A 23,901-nucleotide genomic window follows, 5' to 3' on the forward strand; every position below is an offset into this window, starting at 1 on the left:
CATTTTAGGGGGGTGTGGCAGGACCATCAGCACCACCTGGTTCCTGTGTGCACGTCCTTTGTACACCAATGGTTAAAACTGGAATCACAATTTTAAAAAACCCTGTTAAACGTGTGTCTGTATTGTCTCGAAGCGTTAAGATGGGTGTCGATTGTCATACAGTAGTTATTGATCTTGAAGAAAATGTCATCAGATCAAAACGAAAAATAGACATGGAGCCAGAGTGTGCGACATTTGTTTTCACATCACAGTAACACAAAGATACTTTCCAGGACATCAGTAAGCTGTTTTCCAGTGCTGGAAAGATTTATCTCTATGAAGAAGAGCTCAAACAGATGTTGATGCACCTTGGATGGGCTCAAGTTTTTTTTTTGGCCTTCAACTTTCTAAACTTGACAAACCAACTTCTGTCATCTTGCAACCAAAGTAATCAGCTCTACAGTATAAATGGCTTCAGTATCTTATTTATTGTGGCGGGCTGGACGTTTGCTTCTAACGCTGTGTTCAACAGTAGCGCTGTTGCTCATTGTGTGAACATTACATTAAATGAGAGAAGAGTGTCACATGTGAAGAACACCAGTATCTCGACTCACTGAGCTTTCACTACACTCAACTGAAAAAAAACAAAAAAACAATCACGTCCCCAAACCACCCGAGTGACTTCACTCTGATGATAACTATAATTACACTACTTAGGCTCGTTTTGTGTGTCGGAGCTTTTCATGAGTTAATAAAACAATGTCTGTTTTTCCAGCTCTGGGGTGATGAATATTTCAGGTAATTCGATGGCTTTTTAATGGTTTGTCTTAGGAAATAATAGAGTTTTCTCAGCCCATTAAGGAGCACTTAAACCCCCCAGTTAATCTCAAAAAAATTCAAAATCAACCAAACTTGGAGATGCACAGTTTTCACTGGACAGCGATGCCAAGATATATTATATATACAGACACTGTGTGTGTCCTAATTTGAAATACTATTTCACCACTATTGTTATTTCCCTGTTTAAATCTCCTCCTGAGACAGCGGCCTTAATCTGAACAACTGCTGAAGTGATTAAACCGCAGACAGGCAGCAGACCCTCAGTGAGGATACAAACGCCGACATCCAGGGAAGCTAGACGGCTCCTGTTTGCTGAAAGCTGAACACAACAGCAGTTTTCTGAAAGCTTGCAGCTATAATGACTTATACTGCATTATTACGGCGTGGTGAGCCATTAGCAGCGTTATATAAGTGTCTGATAATCACATTTTTTATCTTTATTTAGCCAGGAAAGGTGTGCTGAGCAAGCAGGCGCTAATTAATTACACAGAGTTACACCTGGAAGATGCAGTCGTCTGACTTGAGAGGCTCCAGATGGGAAGCACTGAGGTCAGGAGTCCAGATTTCACCGGTGTATCCCCACATGCCGAAGGATTTAGGCCACCAAAAGGGGTTAAATTTTATTTTTTTTATTTTATGTTTCAACAGTATTTCTACATGATGATCTAAATGCTTTCTCAAGGTATGTGACTCGAGTCATTTGGTTCAAGCCAAGTCCCAAGTCAGGTCACTTTTTCCCCACCATAGGTCTTTATAAAGAGACAAGACAAGACATCAGCACGTGTCATACAATGATATTATTGACCAGTTTATCTAACCTGTTCAGAAAGTATGACAATGAATTGAAATTGCAATATAATAATTGATATTCAGTGAAATAAATGAAATAAAAGTCACTTTTGAACACTGGAAAACTGACAGCCGGGATAAAAACTAAGAAGACAAAGGTGCAATATGTAAGAAATGGCCACCTGTTGAATTTATACTCAAAAGATAGAGGGCAGCATATCACCAGACTAACAGCTAACTGCTGCTTAATATACCTGCTTTTAGCTAGTTAGCTCAGTTAGCCATGTAGCTAGCAGTCCTGACAGGGAGCTCGGAGCACTAGGATGATTAGGATGCTCAAAACGCCCAAACTGTTATTTCTCCACATTCTGCTGACGATTTTTTTAGTTAAGTTTTTGAATGTTTTCAACCAAAGTTCTCACGTACTGCACCTTTAACAGAAAACACAACATGTGCACAGACATTTGGGACGTCACATCTTCAGTCCAAGTTGAGGACGAACTTGAGACCCTGTATGCTACTCTTAAGGACACCTTGACTTTTCTGTCCTGATCCAGATCGTCTCGGCTCCTCCGTCTGCTGGCATTTGGAGATTTTAGCATTCATCACTATTCATTTCTTATTAATAATCCAGCGGCTTCATGAAGTTTAACAGGAAGTGATTCAGCAACTCAAAACTGAAAGACAGGTCATCAGCAGAAACTGTGCAGCACAGTCAACAATCACACGGCGAGAGAGAGAAACCCATCACAGAGGATCTAATAACTCTTCCTGCACCGACACGAGTCCTGTGAAGAAACGTGTTGTTTTGTGTTGCTTTTCTGCTCTTTCATCACTCTCACTATTGTTTTCTTCACACCTAAAATGACCCACCGGTCTGCAACAAGTTCAGGCATGTTCTCTGGGGGGGTTGCTGAAAGGCATTCTGGGAAATGTAGGCACTCCTGTACTGCATTTAACATTAAAGTCTGACTAGAGCACTTTGCACGTTGCTTATTCTGAATTTGATTGACGCTCCAAACGAGTCGTGACAGGAGCGACGGAGGACCGTGAAGGTTGTGGAGCGATCCAAAAACACCTGTTGGGATCATCCCACAGGTGAACAGGTTCAGCGGTAACAGGTGATGGTGTCACGATTGTATTAAAGTTACCATTACATGAACACTTTGCTCATTTGCAGATGATTGCATTCTGCTTTTGTCGAAGTTTTACGTTGCGTTTCAACTTTTTAGGGAATCTAGGTTGTACATAAAATATTATTTTATATACACGCAATGAAGTAAAAGAGTTCTTGCAATAACTCATCTTTCCTCCTCTGCAGTCAGCTCTTGCCTCTCTGCCCATGTGCAGCCTTTGTCAATATAATAACAGCCTATGGTGTCAGTCTTAATGTAACATCCAACGCTCTCCAATCATACTCCATCAATATGGCAGAGAGGCTCATTGATCCCTTTATTTAACCTAAAATGGATAAAGGACAGAATGCATTGTGGGTGATTTGAAACATGATAAATGATGTGTCATGTGCCAGGGACAGTTCATATCCACGTATCAATCATTTCTCTGTGTTTTTTAGAGATGTACAAGGCCCTGGTCCAATATATCCAAGTCCAAGTTAAACATGTGCGTTTGAGTTTAATCCTGACAAATAAATGAAGTAATTTATTGGGAAAATGAAACTAATATTTTGGCCAATTCTCTGCTTTAACATCAGTAGAAACCCAACATATAATCAGCCTGATGAACATATTCGGTCAGTGGGACAAGCTGTCTGATGTAGGTCACCAAAGCAAGCGCAGATGCATCCGTCTTGAATCCTCCTCTCCTCGCTGTAACAAAGATCAGATGTGCGCTCTGCTCCCGCCTGCTCGGCGGACACTGCCCACACCTTGTACCACACTCGCATGCCAGCCCGGAGTTTGCGTGCGCAGTTCCTCTCGCTCGCATGCGTCGGGAGCGCACAGAGGGCGCACCGGTGTCAGTTTGCTCCAGCCCCTTGTAGCGGTCGGTCGCTGCTGCTGCTGTGCTGCTGCTGCTGCTGCTGCTGGTTGCGCGCTGTGGCGTCTAACAGCAGGAATTTTTGGGGAGTGGAAATTCACGCTGTTACTTTCACGACTCGCCTCGTATTGCTGACATTTTCTGCTGTGGCGGTCAGTCAGTCGCTGCGATCGGAGAAGAGAGGCGGAGAGAGAGAGGACTGAAATCAGGAGTGGAGATCTGGAGGAGGCTCAGCGGCGCTCCGATGTTCCTCTCGGTTGGTTTTCACTGAATGCCGGTTCGCTTCTTTTGAATTTTTCCACTCTGGAAGTACGTCCACCCGCTGCTGCCCGCTGTCACAAGTGCGAGGTTTTCAGACAGAATCGCTGCCACTTTCAACGCACGGATTTTTCCCCCTTTTTTTCTTCAAATCTTCGTCTTTCTTTTCTGCATTTGGATTATTATTTTTCTCTCCGGGAGATGGCAAGTTGTTCCCTGACAGACGCGGGGCTCTGCTGCTGAAGCTCGCAGGATGCTGGGGACCCTACAACAACCAGATCTCTTACTTTGAGACAATTCTCGCTTATTTTTTTTTGGACGTAAACCTCCTCTCCCCCCCTGGACGTTTCTCCCCCTCCTCTCCTCCCGTTTGTCTTTAATTTCTTTTTACAGAATGTCTGTGTTGTACAATCTGAGGATGCGTAGTGGATTGCTATTGTTCCTTTTCACCCAAGTCATCTCGGTTGCCTCGTTGACTCAGACTGGTAGGTGTTGACTGCTTGTGTTGAATACATGTGGCTTGACAACAGGCTGCCTTGGCTGAACATCGATCCGGTTTTGCATCATTTTGCACCATTGTTGCCTCTCACCTGTTTACTGCCTCGGTGTTTTACCTGTGAGGGCACGTCTGCAGGCGCTCAAGTTAGACCTGAAACACTGTTTCTGCTGTAAAGGATGAACAGAATTAAGAATATTATACAAAACGCACACAGAAAGGATTATTCTAGAAATGTTCAGCATAACAAAAGATCCTGAGGGAACCTCTCTAACTGACCATTTCTCCTCACAGACGCACAAGGAGTCCCTATGTTCAGATTTCCTCTTTTAATAATTACGCATTTTGGCGCTTGAGCCATTCAGAGACGCATTTTGGAGCTTTTTGCGCGCGTTGCCACTGAAGCTTGATACATTTTAAAAAAGCAATTTCTCAAATCATTCATTGAGAAAATTCAATTTTAATCACCGCTGCCTGTCTCGCAGGAGAGGCAGCAGCCTGCTCACCTCACCTTCATATGGGCGTAATCACACCTTATGGCAGGGACGCAAAGGCACCACTTTACACCACCTTTACCGAAATAATCAAGAGGTTTACCACCTTTTTTTCTGAGGCTGTGGTGTGAATTTATAGTGACAGTGTGTGGATGAGGTCTTGGCGCAGAAATCGGCGCCTTTTCCTTCAACGTGATTTTTCACTCCACTGGTGGATATTTGGGTTTATTTACGATGATCCCCAGCTGGAGTGTCAGTCTGAGTGTCTCCACTCTCCATCCCCTGCTGACGCACTTTAATCCGTCACACTATCAGTCAACTATCAGTGCGCAGAAAGTCCATTTCTCTCCACTAACTCACCAACTTTCTGCCTTTCTCCTGCGCAGATAAATGCGGAGGGAATATAGAGATCCACACCGCGGACTACCTGACCTCCCCGGGCTATCCCGGCGCCTACCCGCCCTCCCAGCAGTGCGTGTGGGTGATAACAGCCCCCGAGCCCGGTCAGAAGATCCTCATCAACTTCAATCCGCATTTTGATCTGGAGGACAGAGACTGCAAGTAAGAGTTCACTCCTCACCCCTCACTCCCACCCTCTCTCTCTCTATCCTCTCCCACCCTCCTTTGCTCTCTCTCCTCAATCCTGCCTGGATACAGTGTGAAACTCTGCCACCTATTGGTCAAGGAGCACTACATCTGCTCCCAGAGAGAGATTGGAGGTACAAGGGGTGAGATATGGCAACTGAAGCTGCTGGCAGTTGCTTCAGAGGAAAATGGGGTCTGATGGGTTTTGTAATTCATACTTGATAAGCAGGGAGGAGTGTGTCTCCGCTCCAGGTTTTCTCTCTTTTTTTTGGCAGGGTTTGAGAGGAGAGTGCAGCAGCGTTTTAACTGATGGAGTTCAGTTTGCTCATCACAGCAGCCAAGAAATGGTGTTTGCTTTTCATTTGGAGGCAGAGTTTACCTGTTTGTATTTGGAGGAGGAGGATCGAGTTCGTCCGGCTCTTTTTTGTTTGCAGAAATAGAAGCTGAAGGGTCTAATCTAATTTTCTGCAAATTGTTGGAAGCGCTGCTGTCTGGAAGTTTGAGGATGTTGGAGAAAGACACAAACATGAGCTGATGGTTTTTGTCTGAAGCTGCTGTTAGGTTGCAACGATAAGTCAATTAATTGATTAATCGTCAGCAGTATTGTTTTTATAATCGCCTTGTTCTGGCTTGTCAAATGTGAAGATTTGCTGCTTTTCTTTGTCTTCTATGACAGTAAACTTGCTGTCTTTGTCTTAGGACGATACAAATGGTTTTATGATCACAACTTGGGGCATTTTTGTCTGTTTTCTGATGTTTTTAAGACAAAAAATTAGCTGAATCATCGAGAAAACAACGATGATGCCGGTAAACATTAAAGCAGCTCATTTCCTGTCAACATCACCAGCTTATATGACTCCACACGGACCAGGCGAGGGTTACTTTTGGCTCAAACACTTTAAAAACCTTCTTCCACAACATGTAGTCTCCACTCAGTCCACTCAAACATGCACCCAAAGTCATTCCTGCACGTCTAATGATGCTATCCTGAGCCTCACCCTGCTAAACCTGTAAACAAGCCTACATGCAGACACACACACACACACACACACACACACACACACACACACACACACACACACACAACCCCTCCACCACCACCCTCCCTTCTCTCTTTGACCCAGAGACACACACTCGATTGTGTGCATCCACACAACAGCCCATGTGTTGCTCTCTTCCATAAATAAGCCCGTTTTTATGTCGGCTCCTCTGTCTTTTTTTTAAAAGCTCCATAAACGGCTCCTGTGTAAATCACGACCGGCCGTCCAGGCGCTGTCTCACAGATGGGGTCCTCCAATACTATCGGATCATGTTTCACCACCGAGGGACTAATAAACCATTAGCGTTCAGGAGGGATAGTGGGTATTGTGTGTCATCCAGTGGATCACACACCTTTCAGTGTTTTCGCTAAAAGTCGGGAAAAGCTTTTATCTTGACAAACCCTCCTCCTGCGATGACCCTCACTCTGTGTGATAACCCGGGGAGCAGAATAAGTACGTAATAATGCAGTTTAAGTACTTAATGAAATGTAGTAAATCTTGGTGGTAAAATCAAACAGCGGTTGGCACTGGAGGACACCACCGGCAGAGCGTTATTGGGTGCTTAAATTACTTTTCCATAAGTTAATGTGCTGGAAAAAAAAGCACTTGTGTTGTTAAATATATGATTTAACATGTAAAACATGTCGGTTATATGTTCTTATCAGGTGAGAGAGCAGATAGAGCCAGAGGAGGGAACAGAGACGAATATAGAATAAAGTTTTGGTCATAAGCTTTTCCTTTATTTCTGCTTCTTTGTCAGCGTCCACGCTCTTTCTCTATGTAATGACACTGTTGACTTTGGCCACACACACTCTTCCACATTTCCAAATTAAGACTGACACCCGTTCACCGCTACAGGATTCAACACTCGCGTCCGTCTCGCAGGCCGGGGCCACCCTGCAGCCACCTTAACGTGTCAGTTGGCTGTTTTGTTAGGGGGCCCCTCCGCTTTTGCCTCGATTGGTTTCATTATTTGTTGTGTGAGTTTATGTTGGATGATGACGGGGTGTAGCTCGAAGCTCTTTCCGACTTGGCAGGAGCCGTGTTGTTTTTGGGAACGAGTCAAATGTTCGAAATATGCCCATTGAGTCGGGCTTTAAGCCTTTTGGCGAGACCGCAGTCCCACTTAAAAATTTCCTGCGACGATATTTAAGAGTTTCATTCCGGCGTTTGATGCCACCGAGCTCAGCGCCTGCTCCAAGTTGTGACACTCGAGTCGGCGAGGCCTCGAGTGGAGGCAGCAACAGGATGTAACGTTGGATCATGAATCTGAAGGCTTGACGGTTGTGTGTTCACCTCTGCTGCCGGACACGTGTGGCAGCAAGGATCTGTCAATCAGCGAGTGTCCCTGAGCAAGATACTGAATCCCTATCAGCTCCAGATCTGACCCCTGACCTCTGTTGTCTCTGCACAGAGGAGTGATAGTGCTGCGAGTTCGCTCTCAGGCCTTCATTTATAGTAGAGCTGAAACAAAAAGTAGATTCATAAATGAGTCAATTCACAGAAAATGAATCTGCAGCAATCGTGACAATCACTTAATTCTTTAAAGTAAAAGTTTTCAGTTTTTGGGGGGACTGTTCCTTTAAGTCATTTTAAGATAAACAGTCTTTTGTGAGGTTTTTCCTGTATTTCTGTGTTTTATGTCACTGTAAACTAAACATCTTTGGGTTTTTGGGCTGTTGACCAGACAAAACAAGATGTCTGAAGATGTTACTGTTGGTTTGAGGGCATATCTGATGATTTTCTGGCATTTCATTCAGATGAAATCATTTAGAAAAGCAGATCTTTATATCGATTAACTGCAAGTGTGAGGTTCGGAAAGTTTAAGTAGCTAAATCTTCACGTCCAATCAAGAAAAACACTTTAGGTTAGTTTGCACACTGGTGAAACATGTAGAATTAGTAATAAAGCCAACAATTGTTACATTTTTGTATTCACTATTTAATAAATTAAGTCTTCAAATGCTATTTTAACAAAGCAAATTCAATTTACAATCAGAAGAAAAGCAGAAAATTCACGTTTGACAAGAATCCAGCAAATTCTTCTGCTTCTTTGGCCGAATACGTGATATGAGAAACTAACTGAACATAAGAATTTTGTCTGTTGATAAGCTAATGGACTAATTGTTTCCGCTCTAGATGAAACACATGTCTTTTTAAGGCTTTGCTGTTATCTGGTTACCCTCGTAGTAAATGAGCTTGTCGAGGTCCAGCCTCTTTCCCCAGATGGACTTTGAATGTTCTGCAGGGAAATCAAGCCCAGTAGCATTTAGGTTACAGGACAGTTTCAATAACACTCGACTATCTCCCATTTTTAATTCAAATATACCCTCAATTTATTGTTGGAGCGACACCCCCCCCTCCTCCCTCATCAAATAGCCTGTCGCTGCTTGCCCATTTCTCGCGGCCGGCCCCCTTAATTAAATTACTGGACCAAAATGGAGCAAACATGTTCCAGTGCTGTGAAACATGTCTGCAGTTAACTAGCCAAACAAAGAAGCCTCGGCGCTGACGTCCTCAAGGAAACGCAGGCTGCGTTTCCGACATCTGTGTCACAACATATCTTTCCTCTCGTATGCACCCTCGTGACCCGGGGTTTGTAATTATGATCCCTAATTACAGCCTTTTTTAAAAATACATATTTGTCAGCAGGGAAATGTTTCCTGCCGGTGTGATTCATGAAGGAGGAAACTGGAACTTTGGGGGTGTTTTGTGCTAAAATTAGACGATGCATCAGTTTGGACGCCTTATCGCCAAAAATGTACACTTTAAAAACGATGTAGGGCAGTTTATGTGATCATTAACCAGCTGGAAATCCCCAAAAAATATAATATAGGGTTAAATGGATTCATTTGTGGTTCGCGAGGCCTCCATGAGCTTCTGTAAAAACAGCCAGTCTGGGTGATAATTCCACCGACAACCTTTTACTTCGACAAGCTCTCAAGTGGCGAAATCTGCGCTCAGTGAACAGACGTTGGTGTAGACGAGAACCAGTAACACTTTTTGTTCAGACACGCTAAGATCCATCGGCTCTGCCTCCGTAGCCAATCTGGAGCGGCACCAGAACAAGTCTTGTCTCACGTCCACGTCTGAAATAGCGTGGCCGACAAAAGTGAATCCCCGCGGAGCGCGGTAAAATAGAGCAGAGGCATGGGTAAGGAACATGCGTCGGTGGCGGGATAATTTGGGACATCTTTTTAAGAGTTGGCTGAACTGTTTCCTCCCACATGAGGCTGCGCTGGCACAGTCTGCACCTCGCACATACACAACACGCACACACACATCACACATACACGCACGCACGCAGGCAACCAAACTTTCTGTCACTTACAGTATGCTTCATGTGCACTCTGTGGTGCAAACAGCTTCGGCGTGCACGCTCTGCAAACCCTCTGACACACATTCTTGTCGAGTTTTGTAATACGGACAGGATTTATGGGTTGAATCTCGACACGAGAGGTCACTGAGTGTTTTGACGAGTATGAAGAGGATATTAATCACATGTTGTTGCCTTCACAGTCACCAGAGTCCAACCCAACTAAACACGGATGGGAGGCTCTGGAAGATTATTTTCATCAGTGATAAATCTTGATGATTATTTTTAAGACAAATTGTTTAGTCTATAAAATTGTGAAAACTGCTCATCACAGTTTCCCACAGCCCAAAGTGACGTGTTCAAATCACTGCTTCTGTCCAACCAATGGTCCAAAAACCCAAAGACTCTCCATTTACACCAACTGAGGGAAGCTGGCGGACCAACACCTGACCAAGACAATTAATGGCTTTTCCTTTATTTTGTCAACCATCTGTATATATACAGGATACTTCCATCAGCTGCTGTTGAGTTTTATATCTGAAAGATCGTTGTGTCTAAAATATCCAAGCAAAGGTTTGATGCTCAACAATCATGTAAAGATACACTATGCATGACTTTGCTTCTATGTCTAGATTCATTTTCATTTATTATTATCTTTTTTTAATCATTTTGCTTCGTCTGGTTCAGAGATCCTAATACAGATGCTTTGGACTGGTGGCTCACCAACCTAAAGCGTCTGTATTTTGACAATCTGTGACTAAAACTCAACAATCAACTTTAGTTCTCGTTTACTGCAACTTCAACCAACAACTCTCACATAGCATGCCTTTAAAGACTGGATCCAACATTGATATGAGACTGTTGTAGAGAGATGATTCAACCTCATGATCACTCAGAGACTGTAGTTTGTTGTGATGTTGAATTTTATTGTATTGCTGATATGAATTGGGAGAACAAAATGTAACAAACATTATTTCCCTCATGAAAATAGGCTTTATTGTATGGCTGCTCTATTGGTTTGCCCTAGTTTTAGCTAGGTGGACCTAATAAACTGTGAAATCCTCAAATTAATAAAAAGGTCAGACTGAACCAGAGCAAGCTGAGGAAAAGTTGGTGCAGCAAAGAAGTGAATAACAAACACTGCATCACAGAATAACTGCGACGTCTTGATCAACCCCATGAGGATAAATAACAGCTTGTAGGGTGAACGACAGAACAAGACGGAGAAAGAAATGGAGGCAGATGCTATAAATTCCTCTACAGAGTGATGGAAGGACCAGTTGTTCCTCATGTCCTGAGGCAAAGTGCTCACTTATTAGTCAAAAAAGTAGTTTCTCAAGCAGAGACACAGTCACAGGACCCACAACCCAGAGCCTGCAGATGTCACATGAACGGAAACACACATTTTGAGGGTTTTTGTGTGTGTTTTTGTGTCAGGGCTGGGGGGCTGTGTTATTTATAAACTGTTTTCCAGTCACTTCATGTTTTCAGAGTTGATTTTACTTGACAGATCGTACAAATGAAGCATTTGACATTATACAGTATGGTAAAAAGATGGATGGATGGATGAAAGATCAATAGATGATAATGGAGATACAGATAGATCTATATACATATATACATCTATATCTATATATATCTATATATATCTATATACATAGATTGCTAACTGGATGGATGAATGGATGACATGATGGCAGGATGCATTGATGTATAAATGGTTGATGGATGAATCTATATGGATTGCTTGAGAATGGATAAAGTGTTTTCTAAATGATACAACGATTGAAGAATGGATCGAGGATGGATAAAGAGATGGCAGATTGTGAATAAATCCGTGGATGGATCTGCAAATCGTTTGATCGATGTTTGGATGGATAGATGAATGGTTGAATCGTAAGATGGGTCGATGTACAGAAGGAAGGATGTATTATTTGACGATGAGGATGGATAAATAAATCAACAGATGGCTGGAACGACGGATGAATGGATGGATGGATCAACTGATAGAATAACGTATGGCGGATGGATGATTGGATGGATTGCTGGATGAAGGATGAAATTGATTGTCGGACCACAGATGGAAGGGATTTGGGGATGAATGGATGTTATCGATTGGTGGATTGAGTCGCTGGACAATGGAGGGATGAATTCCTGGATGGTTGATGGAAAAAGATGATGGATGGCTGAATCCCAAGGTGGATGATGGATGGAGCTGACAGATACTGTAAAATGAATCAACAGATGGTTGGAAGGAATGCAGGATGGATGGACGATTGGATGAACTGCTAGCTGAAGGATGAAATAGATTGTTGGACCGTGGATTGAAGAATTTGGGGGTGAATGGATGTATTGATTGGTGGATTGATGGGTGGATGAATCCCCAAAATGGAAGATGGCTGGAAGGATGGATGGATTGCTGGATGATAGATGGAGCTGACTGTAAATGAATAAACAGATGGTTTAAAGAAAATGTTGATGGATGGATGGATGGATGGATGATTGATGGGTCGAGCGATGGAAGAATTGGATGTATTGTTGAACGACAGATGGAAGAAAACAGTCGTATGACTCATGAGATGTCTGGAAGGATTGTGGGATGGACTGCTGATTGGGCGGATATACAGTCGGGTAAACTTCAGTTCCCAGCCCATTCTTGATGACCTCGTCTTGTGAAAGTGCAAAACAGCACTGTGACTTGTTTAGTCTCGTGTTTGTGCTGCGCCACAAAAAATGCACCACATCACAAATGTTCTGTTGAACTTAAGCCTTTTTTTATGTGGCTTCAGACTCGAGGCGTTGTTTCGCCAGCGATCCTGTGCTCAGCATTCAGTCTGACTTTGCCAGTTTTAAAGAAAATAAAAGCGTCCCCTCCAGATGGTTGTATTTTTCAGTTCCAGAGCGGCCGCACAAAACAGGAAGACTAAATGCGCTGCTGTCACAGAATGGTTAGCCTGTGGCTCGCTTCCAAGGAAATTTGAGGCGTGAGCCTCCCAAAATTATTTGGTCGGTTGTTATGTGTTTTGCAGCGATGTGTTCCCTCTATTTGTTACTTTAAAAGTACAAAAGAGCAACGAGATTTAGGTCAATGAAAGATGGATTTTTGTTTTGTTTTCCTGTTTGTAGTCTGAATGAGTTGTCTGGTCTTATGTAATGATTCACATTCTGTGATGACAAACGTGTGAAATCTCAAATGAATTTGTTAAAGCTGAAGATATTCACAAAACCCTGACAATGTTTGTGTTTTAATTGGGAAAGAAAAGTCAGATTTTTATAGTTTGATTGATGGAATTCCACAATGATTTAACAAATGACCAGTCTGAGTGAGAAAGAGACTTAAATACTCACACAACAACAGATCTACAGATCAATGTACCTCTCCCTTTTGTGCTTTCCAAAAATGACTACATTTCCCATGTTGCTATGGGGTCTCAATCTGGAATTCCCTTCAACTATCCTGCGCTTTTAGTATGATCTTCACGGACTTCAAATATTTAAGGAATGAAAGAACAACAAAAATGGAAGTAGAAATGAAAAAGAAGAGAGGAAACTGAAAGTCCAGGAGGAAATCTGTTGTATCAGAAAGTAGACTGTGATCTCTGGGATTAGAGTGGAAGCAAAGGGGAAATGGGAGAAGATCAGGAAGAAGTGGACGGACAGACTCGGACACAGAGGGCTTTGGGCTGGCTGGCATGGTCGGTCTGATCCTGACCTCAGTGACGGACCTCTCACTGTCTCTCCTCCTGCTCATCTAACCTCAGGCTGTTCTGTCACTTTTTTTATTTTATCACGTCTGGCACCATCACTTCCTCTCCTCTCTCTCACTGACTCTCTTCACACTCTGTGAACTCCATGTGCACTCGCCATGTTTTTCCAGCCTATTTTTTTTTTCTCTGTTCACCATATGCTCTCTGTCTCCTTCTCCTCGATTTGGAGAAATGATGGTGAACTTTTCCACCGTGTTGCTACAACCTGAACTTCTGGCTGTAAACGCTATTATTAAACTCAATAAAAAACTACACGCTACATGATGATTGAGAAAATTGTACCCGCAGCTGCCATTTCCGCCTGTATCTGGACCACTTTATCAGCAAAGGCTATTTACAACATTACTGGTGTAAGAAATAACTTGAAAAAAGCGGAGGCTTAGCCAAGGATGGCCTGAGGACATCGGGAGCTGATGTGTTGGCAAACATTTGCCTAAGAAACATCCAGCTTAGGAGCAACATTAGCATTCGTTGTGCTAAAAGAAAGTGTTATATCGACCGTCCTTGTAACTCCGCTTCGGTCTCTATCAACTCGTGAGAAAAGTACCCGTGTTGTTAGCTGTATATGCTCCACAGATTGAGGTTGACCATTTTGAAGTTTAAATTAACTGGCAGTTATTACATCTACATTGTTTTGCAGTCTGAGCTTTTAATAGGCCGCCTGGTGCCCGAAATCTGTGCTCCAGAATTTATCTGTCAGTAAATATAATTCTCAGCTTCCTCCATTTATAGATCAGAGTAAGAATAACGTATGAACGTTGGCTGACTTTCACCAGCTGACTCTCGTCTCTCAGCGGCAAATATTTGTCCAATGGAAGGAAGGGTGAACTTTGAATCCTGCTATTGTTTCTTTTATGCAATTGTAGATTGTTTGGATTTGCTCCTCTAAACAATTAGAGGCACAAACTGTGCGTCCCGAATGAATCACACACCACACACACACACACACACACACACACAATAAGACACACACACATTGCTGTGAATGTAATCAGACCCATTGTGGATTCGCCACTCATCAGTGAGTCGCACGTAAACACACTCACATACACTCACGCTTTCACACACAAATGAAAACACATGTCAGATTAGATCCTTAACGAGCAGATTAACGAGGAGAGAGTTTGACGGAGGGGGGAGAACGGGGAGCCCGGTTAGCAGTGTCTCTCAAACACACACACACACACACACACACACACACACACTCAAACAGCTGCAATCACAGGATTTACAGGACGGACTCGCTGATACACTCCAGATGTTCCAACAACAAAATACACACCCTTATGCACGATAGAGGGTCATCTATCAGGGTAAACAGTCGGATTTAACTGTAACAATAAATCTTGTTTTGAACCGTTTCTGCGTAGAAGCTTCTGTCGGGCCGTTATCTCCAATTAAAGCTCGACATATTCAAATCCACTGCGAACACTGGATGTGAAGTGAGCATGGAAATGACAGAGATGTCAGTAAAACGGATGGCTTGGATTGGCTGGTTGAATAAATTTTGGAGGATTTATCCAAAGAGGCGCGGGCAGGATATTAATGTGAGGATGGTTGGACATGGCTACTTTTTAAATCTTCAGGTTTTAGGGAAATTTCAGGCTCAGGCTTCATCCGCACTGCAAGCCTCTTTTGTTCCTTCCCGAGACATGGATCAAAACATCGTGTGCCGTGTGATCACAACCCTGAAAAATGTACGATTTTCTTCTTTTTATTTCGCTGTGACTTTGGTTGTGATACCACATAAAAGCAAGAAAAATGAGTCACGCCTCAGTGCATGGCATGTCATAATGCAGCAGCACCATCAAAGGAGAGAAATTCCAGCCATGCAGGCATTCGCCAGATGTGTATTTTCCAGAGTGAGGCGCGCTCTGAGGACAATGTGTTTTTATACTTCATGCATTTTTATGCACTTGTAATCAATTAAGAGTGATTTTTGAAGGATAAAAAGTCAAAATTCTCTGATTACAGCTTCTTAAATGTGAATATTTTCTGGTTTATTTACTCCTCTGTGACAGTTAACTTAATATTTTTGGGTTGTGGACCAAACAAGACATTTAAGGACATCATCCTGAGACAAACAACTAATCGATTAATCAAGAAAGTAATCAACAACAAACAGAAACGTTATTTGCAGCCCTAACTTTGATGGCAAATGACACCTACGTGTGTGTGGCACCACTGATGTTCTCCAACTTCAAGTTTGTGAAGCTCCTTGGCTCTCATACGTGGTGTGGACTCTGCAGGAATCTACTTTTCGACTGTTTTGGTTTTTTTTTTTTTCTGGACCGCAGTCCAGCTTCAGCAGGTTTTCACACCTCAGCAGAGCTCTCTGTGAAAACAGCTTCAGGTCCAGGCAGCCGGTCCAACTGGCTCCAAAAGACGTGAAAAATGGCCTCACGTGAACTTTGAAGTGTTTAAAATATCTAAAAATTTGCCCGAATTATAGGAGCTCAACACATGATAGATAGATAGATAGATAGATAGATAGATAGATAGATAGATAGATAGATAGATAGTTGGAGCCTTCGTGTCATGTGTCTTGTTTGTAATCTGCCTCCTTGTGAACTTAAAAGCCCCGTGAAAACTCAATGTCACGCTTGGGACAGGTCAGCGTCGGGATGCGGGGGTCGGAGGTCAGCTGAGAGTCAAACTGGATGAGCACCCTGGGACACTTTGTCCTTTCAAATATGCGCGACGGGTAACCCAGCCCCCCCTCCAGTGAAGCCTAAATAGCTCTTCACTATAGCCGCCTGGACAATAAAGTCTTTTTTTCCCTTCGCAGATCGAAGAGGAATGTGTTGTATCTGTCTGTGTAGAAACGCCCCGGGGTGACCTCCCATTGAGACATGTAGATAGAAGAAAAACACACACACACACACACACACACATCTTGTGGGCAGACGATAAACAGATTAAAGTGTGTGGGAGGCACTCACACACTTACAGATATGCATACGCAACGAAAACTGAAATAAATACATACATGGATGTAGCAAGACGAGGATGGTGACCCAGATCTCTCAGGTTCAGCTAAACAACACCCGGGGCTTTTATTTTGACACTCAGAAAAACATGCGAGATTTGTGTTTGTGTCTCTGAGGCTTCATTATATTAACTTTTGTGGGTATTTCAGTAGTGGAGCGAACGTCGGAGTGAGTCAGTGTTCGTCTGTGTCATGAGTTTTGAGTTATTTTGAATCAGACTGCTGACTAAAGGAAATGGGTGTGTCAGGGAAGTGCTGAGAGCAAAATCATCATGTGGAACTGGGACGTGATCCGCTCTGGTTGTACATGACAACACTTTAGTTTAGTAGAACGTAAAGAAGAGTGATAATCTCTAACCAGCGGCAGCAGCGGTGGTGGTGGTGTTGATGTCCTTTAACACAGTGTTGCAATTCTCTGTTACAAGTAAATTAGTCCTTGAATGTGTTACTTATATAAGTAGTAGTGGCCCCTTCTTAGTGTTGAATGAACCCAACTGCATTACACGTTGTTTGGTAGTTAAATAAGTGAAAATGCAGCGCATGTTTCTGTCTTTATCGTCTTTGAGATCGACTGATATGGTTTTATTTAGTGGTGATACCAATAATTAGTCAAGGAGGCCGATAACTGATATTTGATGTACAAGTGCAGTAAAAAATAACATGTTAGTGTCAGTCAGTATACTCATGTACAAGTTTGAGGTACTTTTACTTCTACTTTTGCTTTATACATCCACTCCACTTCATTATAAAAATATTGTACTTTTTCACTCCACTATGTTTATTTGACGACTTCAGTTACTCGCTCCAGATTCAGATTGTTCAGCGTTGATCGGCTATCGCTTGTGACGTTCAACAAATCAAATAGTGTGCAGGAGTAAAATGTAAAAGTTTTCTCTCTGCAGCATCTAGTGAAGGAAAAGTATAAAGCTGCACAAATTAGAAATACTAAGTTTAAACTCCTTAAAACAGTGAGAGAGATGAGTATACTGACCTGCCAGAACTACAATTGTATTTTTTTAATGTTTTGTGCCTATACTAATGTTTAACATGCAATATTAGCTTAATATTTTTGGACAATATTTCCTTCTTTCACTGTGCTTTAGTTAGCTACAGTCTTCTTTACCACAGTAGTGTGTTATCTTTGTGTGATATTACACTTAAAAAGAAACACCCCAGGTTGCTGCTGCAGTATCTTCACTGATGATTAAGCTAGCTTCCTTCACTTTCACTCATGATGCTAAAGTGTTAGCCTGCAGCTCCAGAGTCAGTGACCCACAAAGAACAGACGACTCATTTTTTTGGTGTTCGCGTGACCGAAAAACTAATTTGTCAATCGTGCGTAATCTTTTATTGACTTCTCAAAATGCAAACCGTTCAGTCACAACACCAGCAGGCATGTTCTGCCTAATAAAGTCCTTCTCAGAAATTGAAGACTATCTAACAACGTCCGACTGTTTGCTCTTTGTCTTCCTTACCTGCCTCCCCGTCTGTCTGTCTGTCAACTAGACCCTCTCGTTGCCGGAGCGAAACAAATCCCTGCTTGGGTTTCTGTATGTGCGTCTGAATAGAGTCGGTTAATTAATGTCACATGTTTTTGGGACGTATGGTCGAGCCGGGCCTCTTTGTGAATGCTGATGAACTTGTCGGAGGGGCGAACGCATGTCAGAGTGCAGTGGAAGTGACACGGTGTTTATTGCTTTGCCCTCAGCTCACTTTAGAGAGGTGTGGATTGAGTGTCATTTGACTAAAAGGCCGTTTTCCTCCCAAATCTCTCAGGTACAGACGGAGACGTTTCCCTGTGTTCAGACTGAGGAACGCCCTTTCACTGTTTGTTTAAGTCTAGAGTTACCCAGACAGACTCCGGATTCAGCGACTACCTCACTTTGTTTTTCTGCAAAAGACACAGAGAGTCGCAACACTTTGACCCTGAGAAGAAACTCCCCCCGAAAAAAACTCTCATTCTTTTCAGCTTTTTTCACATTAAACCCCACTGAGTTCGCACCAAATCTCATTTCATCCTTCAGGGTCCCTAAACAGTACGTCTAAAAGAGAAAAGTGGGGGGAAAGCGGCGTTCTCCTTCCCTCCTCTGTCAGATTAAGGCTTCTTAAATGAGAACAAATTCCACCTCCTCCTCGTCTCCGTTTTAATTTCCCAGCAGGATTGTGCCGCCGCGGCTTTGTATCCGCACGGCCGAGGTGAAGGATGAGGATATTCATACTTTGGCTGCTTGGCCCAATTTATTTTTTGGGCAGAGTTTGTGTGGCTGTGTGTGTGTGTGTGTGTGTGTGTGTGTGTGTGTGTGTGTGTGTGATCGGACACGTTTTAATGGGATTCTCTTGAATACATTTTTCTCAGTTTTTTGGAAAATGTTCTGTAGACGCTGCTTCTTCTAAATAACACGTCCAATCAATGTTTTGTTTGTTTTGAAAATGTGTGTTTATTGCTTTTATTACAGTCTTGGTCGTAAAATTAAATGTGCGTGGGCGGATGGGTGGCACGAGTGAACGTTTCTGAGTACGAGTGTGTTTGTGTACGAGAGAGAAAAACACATCTACTGTAGTTAGTGCTCATAGCTCTAATGAGTAGTTCTGCAGACAGTAACGAGTGTGTCTTCTTTATGACGAGCTTTATTTTGATGTTGAGAGTCTTCGCTTACTCAGAGGGCTTATTTTAGGGCCAAGGCTTGGTTTTAGGGTTGGGATTAGACTTAGGTTAAGGGTAAGATTTGGGTCCAAACCCACTGGAGGTGCAATTTTGTTTTTTAAGGGCGCCATTTCTGGCTTCTTCGAGATACAGCACTGATAAAGCAACCCTTCTTGTTGAAATTACCATTATATCTAGAACTGTAGTTAGTTTAACCCAAAGTATGATCTTTTCCTGAACCTAACCAAGTAGTTTTGGTGCCTTAATCTAACCAAACTGCAACCGTTTCACAATGTGCATAGTCGAAACCTCATAATATAAATATGTGATGATTCTCTGAAGCTTTATTTTGAAAAAGCCTAACTGGATGTCATGACCCTGCATCTGCAAAACTGATGCTAGAGGTGTTAGTTACCGTAGTTTGAAGTTTTGGACCACTGACCGAAGTCGGAGCAAGAACGTGTGTCGTGCACAACACACAGGTCGAAAATTCAAACAACTGAACACATTTCTGTCGCCTGTGAACACAATCCAAGCATCAATTATGATGTCATCACACTGTGATTAGGAAAACAAATTAGTATTGCAAAAACCTAATTTCTATAAGACATGGTCGCACGAGCCTATAGTAAGTTTTGCTCGTTAGCTCGTCAGTTTGTTAATAAGCAACCTGCCAGTTTCCTCCAAACGTTTTCATGACTTTGTGCCAAGCAGCACTTCATGTTCCTGTGATACTCATGTACCTGTAACCACGGAGCCGAGCATCACGATGAAGACGTTTTATAAGCAGATCTCTTCAGCATTTCAGCTACAACATTCGACCCCTCCGTTTTCTTGCGTCTGAGTTCAATCCCGCACCACCTGCTATCCCCGTAATGCCGTGAGAAGCAGTTTTCGCTCGCGTCCCATTGAACATGAATCACGTTCGGTGGGTCTGAGCAGCGTTTGGAGTGAAGCTCCTCGCAAGTATAGAAGCGCAAACCTGTGCACATGTGGGTGTGCTATGAACACAAGTGAGGCAGGAAACTGACTAAGAGTATTATTCGTGGAGAGACGGCATGAGCTGCAGTGAGTACTCAAGAGTGTGTGTGTGCGTGTGTGTGTGTGTGTGTGTGTGTGTGTGTGTGTGTGTGTGTGTGTGTGTGTGCGTGTGTGCGTGTGTGTGTGTGTGTGTGTGTGTGTGTGCGTGCGTGTGTGTGTGTGTGTGTGAGTGAGTTAGTCAGTGAGAGGGAGATGATGTAGATTTTTTGGTGAACACGGGGGAGGTGAGAAACGGGGAGGGATGGACTGGTGTGTGTGTGTGTGTGTGTGTGTGTGTGTGATGGCAGGTGGCGTCGTAGTGTGGTTTTTCTGCTCACACACTTGGATACAACACACACACACACACGCACACACACATGTGCCATCTGTAGCCTCCCAGCAGAGCTCAGAACGACTGGTCAGATTGCGTTTATCAGCACTAAAACACAAAAACCACTCATGTATTACAAAATCTGAACATTGTAGCCTGCAGCTTTCCCTGTGTGTGTGCGTGTCTGTGTGTGTTTGTGTGTCTGGACTTGTATTACTCACATTGTGGGAACACAAATCGGCTCACATGGTCACATTGAGGGACTTACCTCCCAACCGGAGACAAAAAAACTGATCCCGACAAGGTAAACCATCCAAATTTAGGGTTTAGACTTTTGTTTTTGTTATGTTTGGAGTTAGCAATTAGTGGTTATGTTAGAAGTGACTGTATGCCTCAAGGGAGCTCATCTAAGTCAAGGTTATGTCCTCATATGGTAAGTAAAGGTTTTGTTGTTGTGTGTGTGTGTGTGTGTGTGTGTGTGTGTGTGTGTGTGTGTGTGTGTGTGTCAGGCTCTACTTTTTTCATGGAGGATAAATCTTAAGCACAGCACGTCACCGAGCGAGGCCGTTGTTTTGAATAAATGTGGCTAAGCTTTCAATCACTTTTGACCCAAAACATGCTGCTTTTTTTTATCCCTGTACGCTTCGAAAGTCTCAGTGTGACCGTAATGTCTGCACGAAAGAGTCACGAGCAAGACGACAATAAGATCATGTGCGCATCGGATAAGACAGACTATATTGTGTCAGCTCATAACTTTACACGAACGGTTAAGCTGCTTTTTGGGGTGTTAAGAGCTGAAAACATTAGCATATTAATCACGGCGGTAAATTCCCAGATGAAGTTGCACTCTGGCGTGCACATGTACTCAGCGTGAGGGTGGTCACATCGACAGGGCATCGGCTTGGAGTTCAAATCACTCGGCTTAAAAATGCGCAACAAATGTTGAGTCATCATGCATACAGTAGTTTGTAACATTAGAGAAGAGCTCACTCGAATTAATGAGTCAAGTTCAGTCGTGACTCATTCTAAGCATAAAGCCACGTTATGTAATCCTAAACAAGCATTGTAGTCAGCTACACTTTTTCTTTTAAAAAAGTGCAGTCGTCTAATTTACAGCAAACCAAAGTGCATGATGTCTGAGAGGAAAAAGAGAAGAGAGACATTAAAACACACTTTGGCAAGTAGAGCTGTGTTGTAAGTCACAATCTTATTATGTGCTGTGAAATCCAGCATATAAGACGTAATGTTACGTTCTGATTTTACAGTTATGTAATGAACATTAACAGTTTCCTGCACATGTTGTGGATGGCACACATCACATCCTGGGTCCGAATGTTGTTTCACACCGGAACCAGCAGCAGCCAGTTTCAACTGGTGAAGTGCAAAGAGTTTTATTTATTAGTCAAAATTCCTTTGTGCAGCTATTTTTCAGAACATTTTAACAAATAATACAATATAATGATTAAAACTTGGCATTTCTCATGAATACTGGTGAAAAGTGGCATTTTTCTTTGCTGACACATGAAATTCTGGTATAATATTTTGTTATGTTGTTCGAACAACTTTTTCTGAGTAGCTTCACTTGTATTCTCCCCCGGGGAGCTTATCTGAGGTACAGCTTCTTCCTGTGTGAAATCATGTTGGGGGTGAAAACTCTGTCAGTTGGTATCATTCACAGGAAACAGGAAGTAACAGAAGAAGTCACCCTATATCTGCTGTTGGTTATGTTTCCTGCCTTTTTCAACCTTTTTTTAAAAATGTATTTAGTGCAGTTTTTTCTCTTCGTGAATCAAAGACAAAGTGATTTCACGCTGACAAAATTGTAAGACAGCCTCCAGGACAGCAGACAGTGTTTGAGATCAATGGTGAACTTCAGACTTTGGTGTCAGACCCTCATAATAATAATAAAAAAGAGCTTCTCTCTCACGTTACGTAGGAGGATCCATCCCTCGACTGGATCGGCACGCTCTCTGGATATTACAGGCACAATCGCTCTCTCTGTCAGCAGCTGAGTGCAACAAGTCCACGCTCCTTTTCCTGAGGTTGTTGAAAGGCTTTCTGGGTAATGAAGGGAAATACTACATGGAGCAGAATGAGGCCTGTTGGGGAAACACGGGGGCATGCCAACAAGTTTGGTTTGGGTGTATCAGGAGTGGAATGTTTCCTTTAAAGCCACATGGTTTTATAGAGAGGTGCAAGTCTTTGGAAGAATCTCTTCATGTCTGGAGAGGAAGGTGGAGAGCAGAAAGTGTTTGCACAGACAGACAGGTCCAGATGAAGGGAGAGAGAGAGAGGTGGACGGAATAAATGACCGACAGAGGGAGAGAGGTGTGACGCCGCCGCTCTGCAGAAACACTGAGTCACCACCCAGCTTCAGCTGTTCTTTGTTTTGCGTTGCTGGAGGTGAATGTAACAACAGCTCGAAAACCTCACCCCATAAATGCTTCCCGTGAAACCTTCCAGATGTGTGTTAAGAAGTTAGCCGCGGGGGGAAAACGCAACACAACACAACACCGCAGCACGTTAATGAGCTGTAGTGTGCGAGCGGAGCGGTCGAGGGGTGTCTGCTTATAGCTCGGTAGCTTGGGAAGAAGGCGCGAAGGAATGCAGGGCTGTGTGAAAATCCTCCGTCTCCATCTGCATCTCGTTTATTTAAAAAGGTTATCTGCCACATCCTCATTAGTTTTAAATTTGGCAAACGCTGTCGACGCTCAGCGGTCGCTGCATGTGGTCAGGTTGTATCGCTCATCTTAGCGGGTCAGCTGTTAAACTGCGTGGGCGATAATGAGACGTCTTAATAATTAGTACAATAATGAGTTTTTATAGGCTTTTCTCTCTGTTATGATTGGGTTTATTTTTTGCAGCCATTGTAGAAATGGATTCACTTCTAATAATGTTGAATAAAGATTTTTTTCCGCCGCTTTAAGGGTTAAATCGAGGGTTTAGTGTTGGTGTCAGGAACTACAGAGTGTGAATAATGTGATTGCTATCAACAAAACAGTCCCAACACAAGGTCCACGTACTCGCTTGTTTGAGGAGCACTTAGCTAAAAGTCAAGTTGTTATTTTCTGCATTAGTTCTTGATTAAATTGGTTATTGTGCTTTCTGTAAAAATGGTCCAACAAAGGCCTGAGTTTCTGTATTATAATGCTCCTAGCCATTGAATTTATATTGATATAGAACCTTTTTTTAGATATTATATAGTTTATATAGTATAATGTGACAGCTATTACAGCAGAAACGTAAAATGTAAACATTTTACTGAGCGACTGAGCTGTCACGGTGCAGCCGTCATGTTTCCGTCTGACCTGCCCTTGCACCTCCTGCTACCGTCTGCTTATTTAACCTGACAGTTA

The 23,901-nt window shown here is 42.9% G+C and overlaps 1 protein-coding gene across 2 annotated transcripts in view; it reads left to right on the forward strand.

Annotated features, from left to right (window-relative positions):
• Nucleotides 1-3,565: 3,565 nt before the first annotated feature.
• The window catches only part of LOC311266740 (neuropilin-1a-like), an 86,034-nt gene continuing 65,698 nt past the window's right edge, over nt 3,566-23,901 (forward strand). For both annotated transcript variants that reach the window (XM_084369261.1, XM_084369262.1), the window contains exons 1-2: nt 3,566-4,349; nt 5,241-5,415. In XM_084369261.1, the coding sequence (XP_084225387.1) occupies nt 4,259-4,349; nt 5,241-5,415 (266 nt within the window). In that variant the 5' untranslated portion in view covers nt 3,566-4,258. The remainder of the gene's footprint in view (nt 4,350-5,240; nt 5,416-23,901) is intronic.

Source organism: Pagrus pagrus, assembly GCF_965226575.1.
Source record: "Pagrus pagrus genome assembly, chromosome: 12".
NCBI classification, from domain to species: Eukaryota; Metazoa; Chordata; class Actinopteri; order Spariformes; family Sparidae; genus Pagrus; species Pagrus pagrus.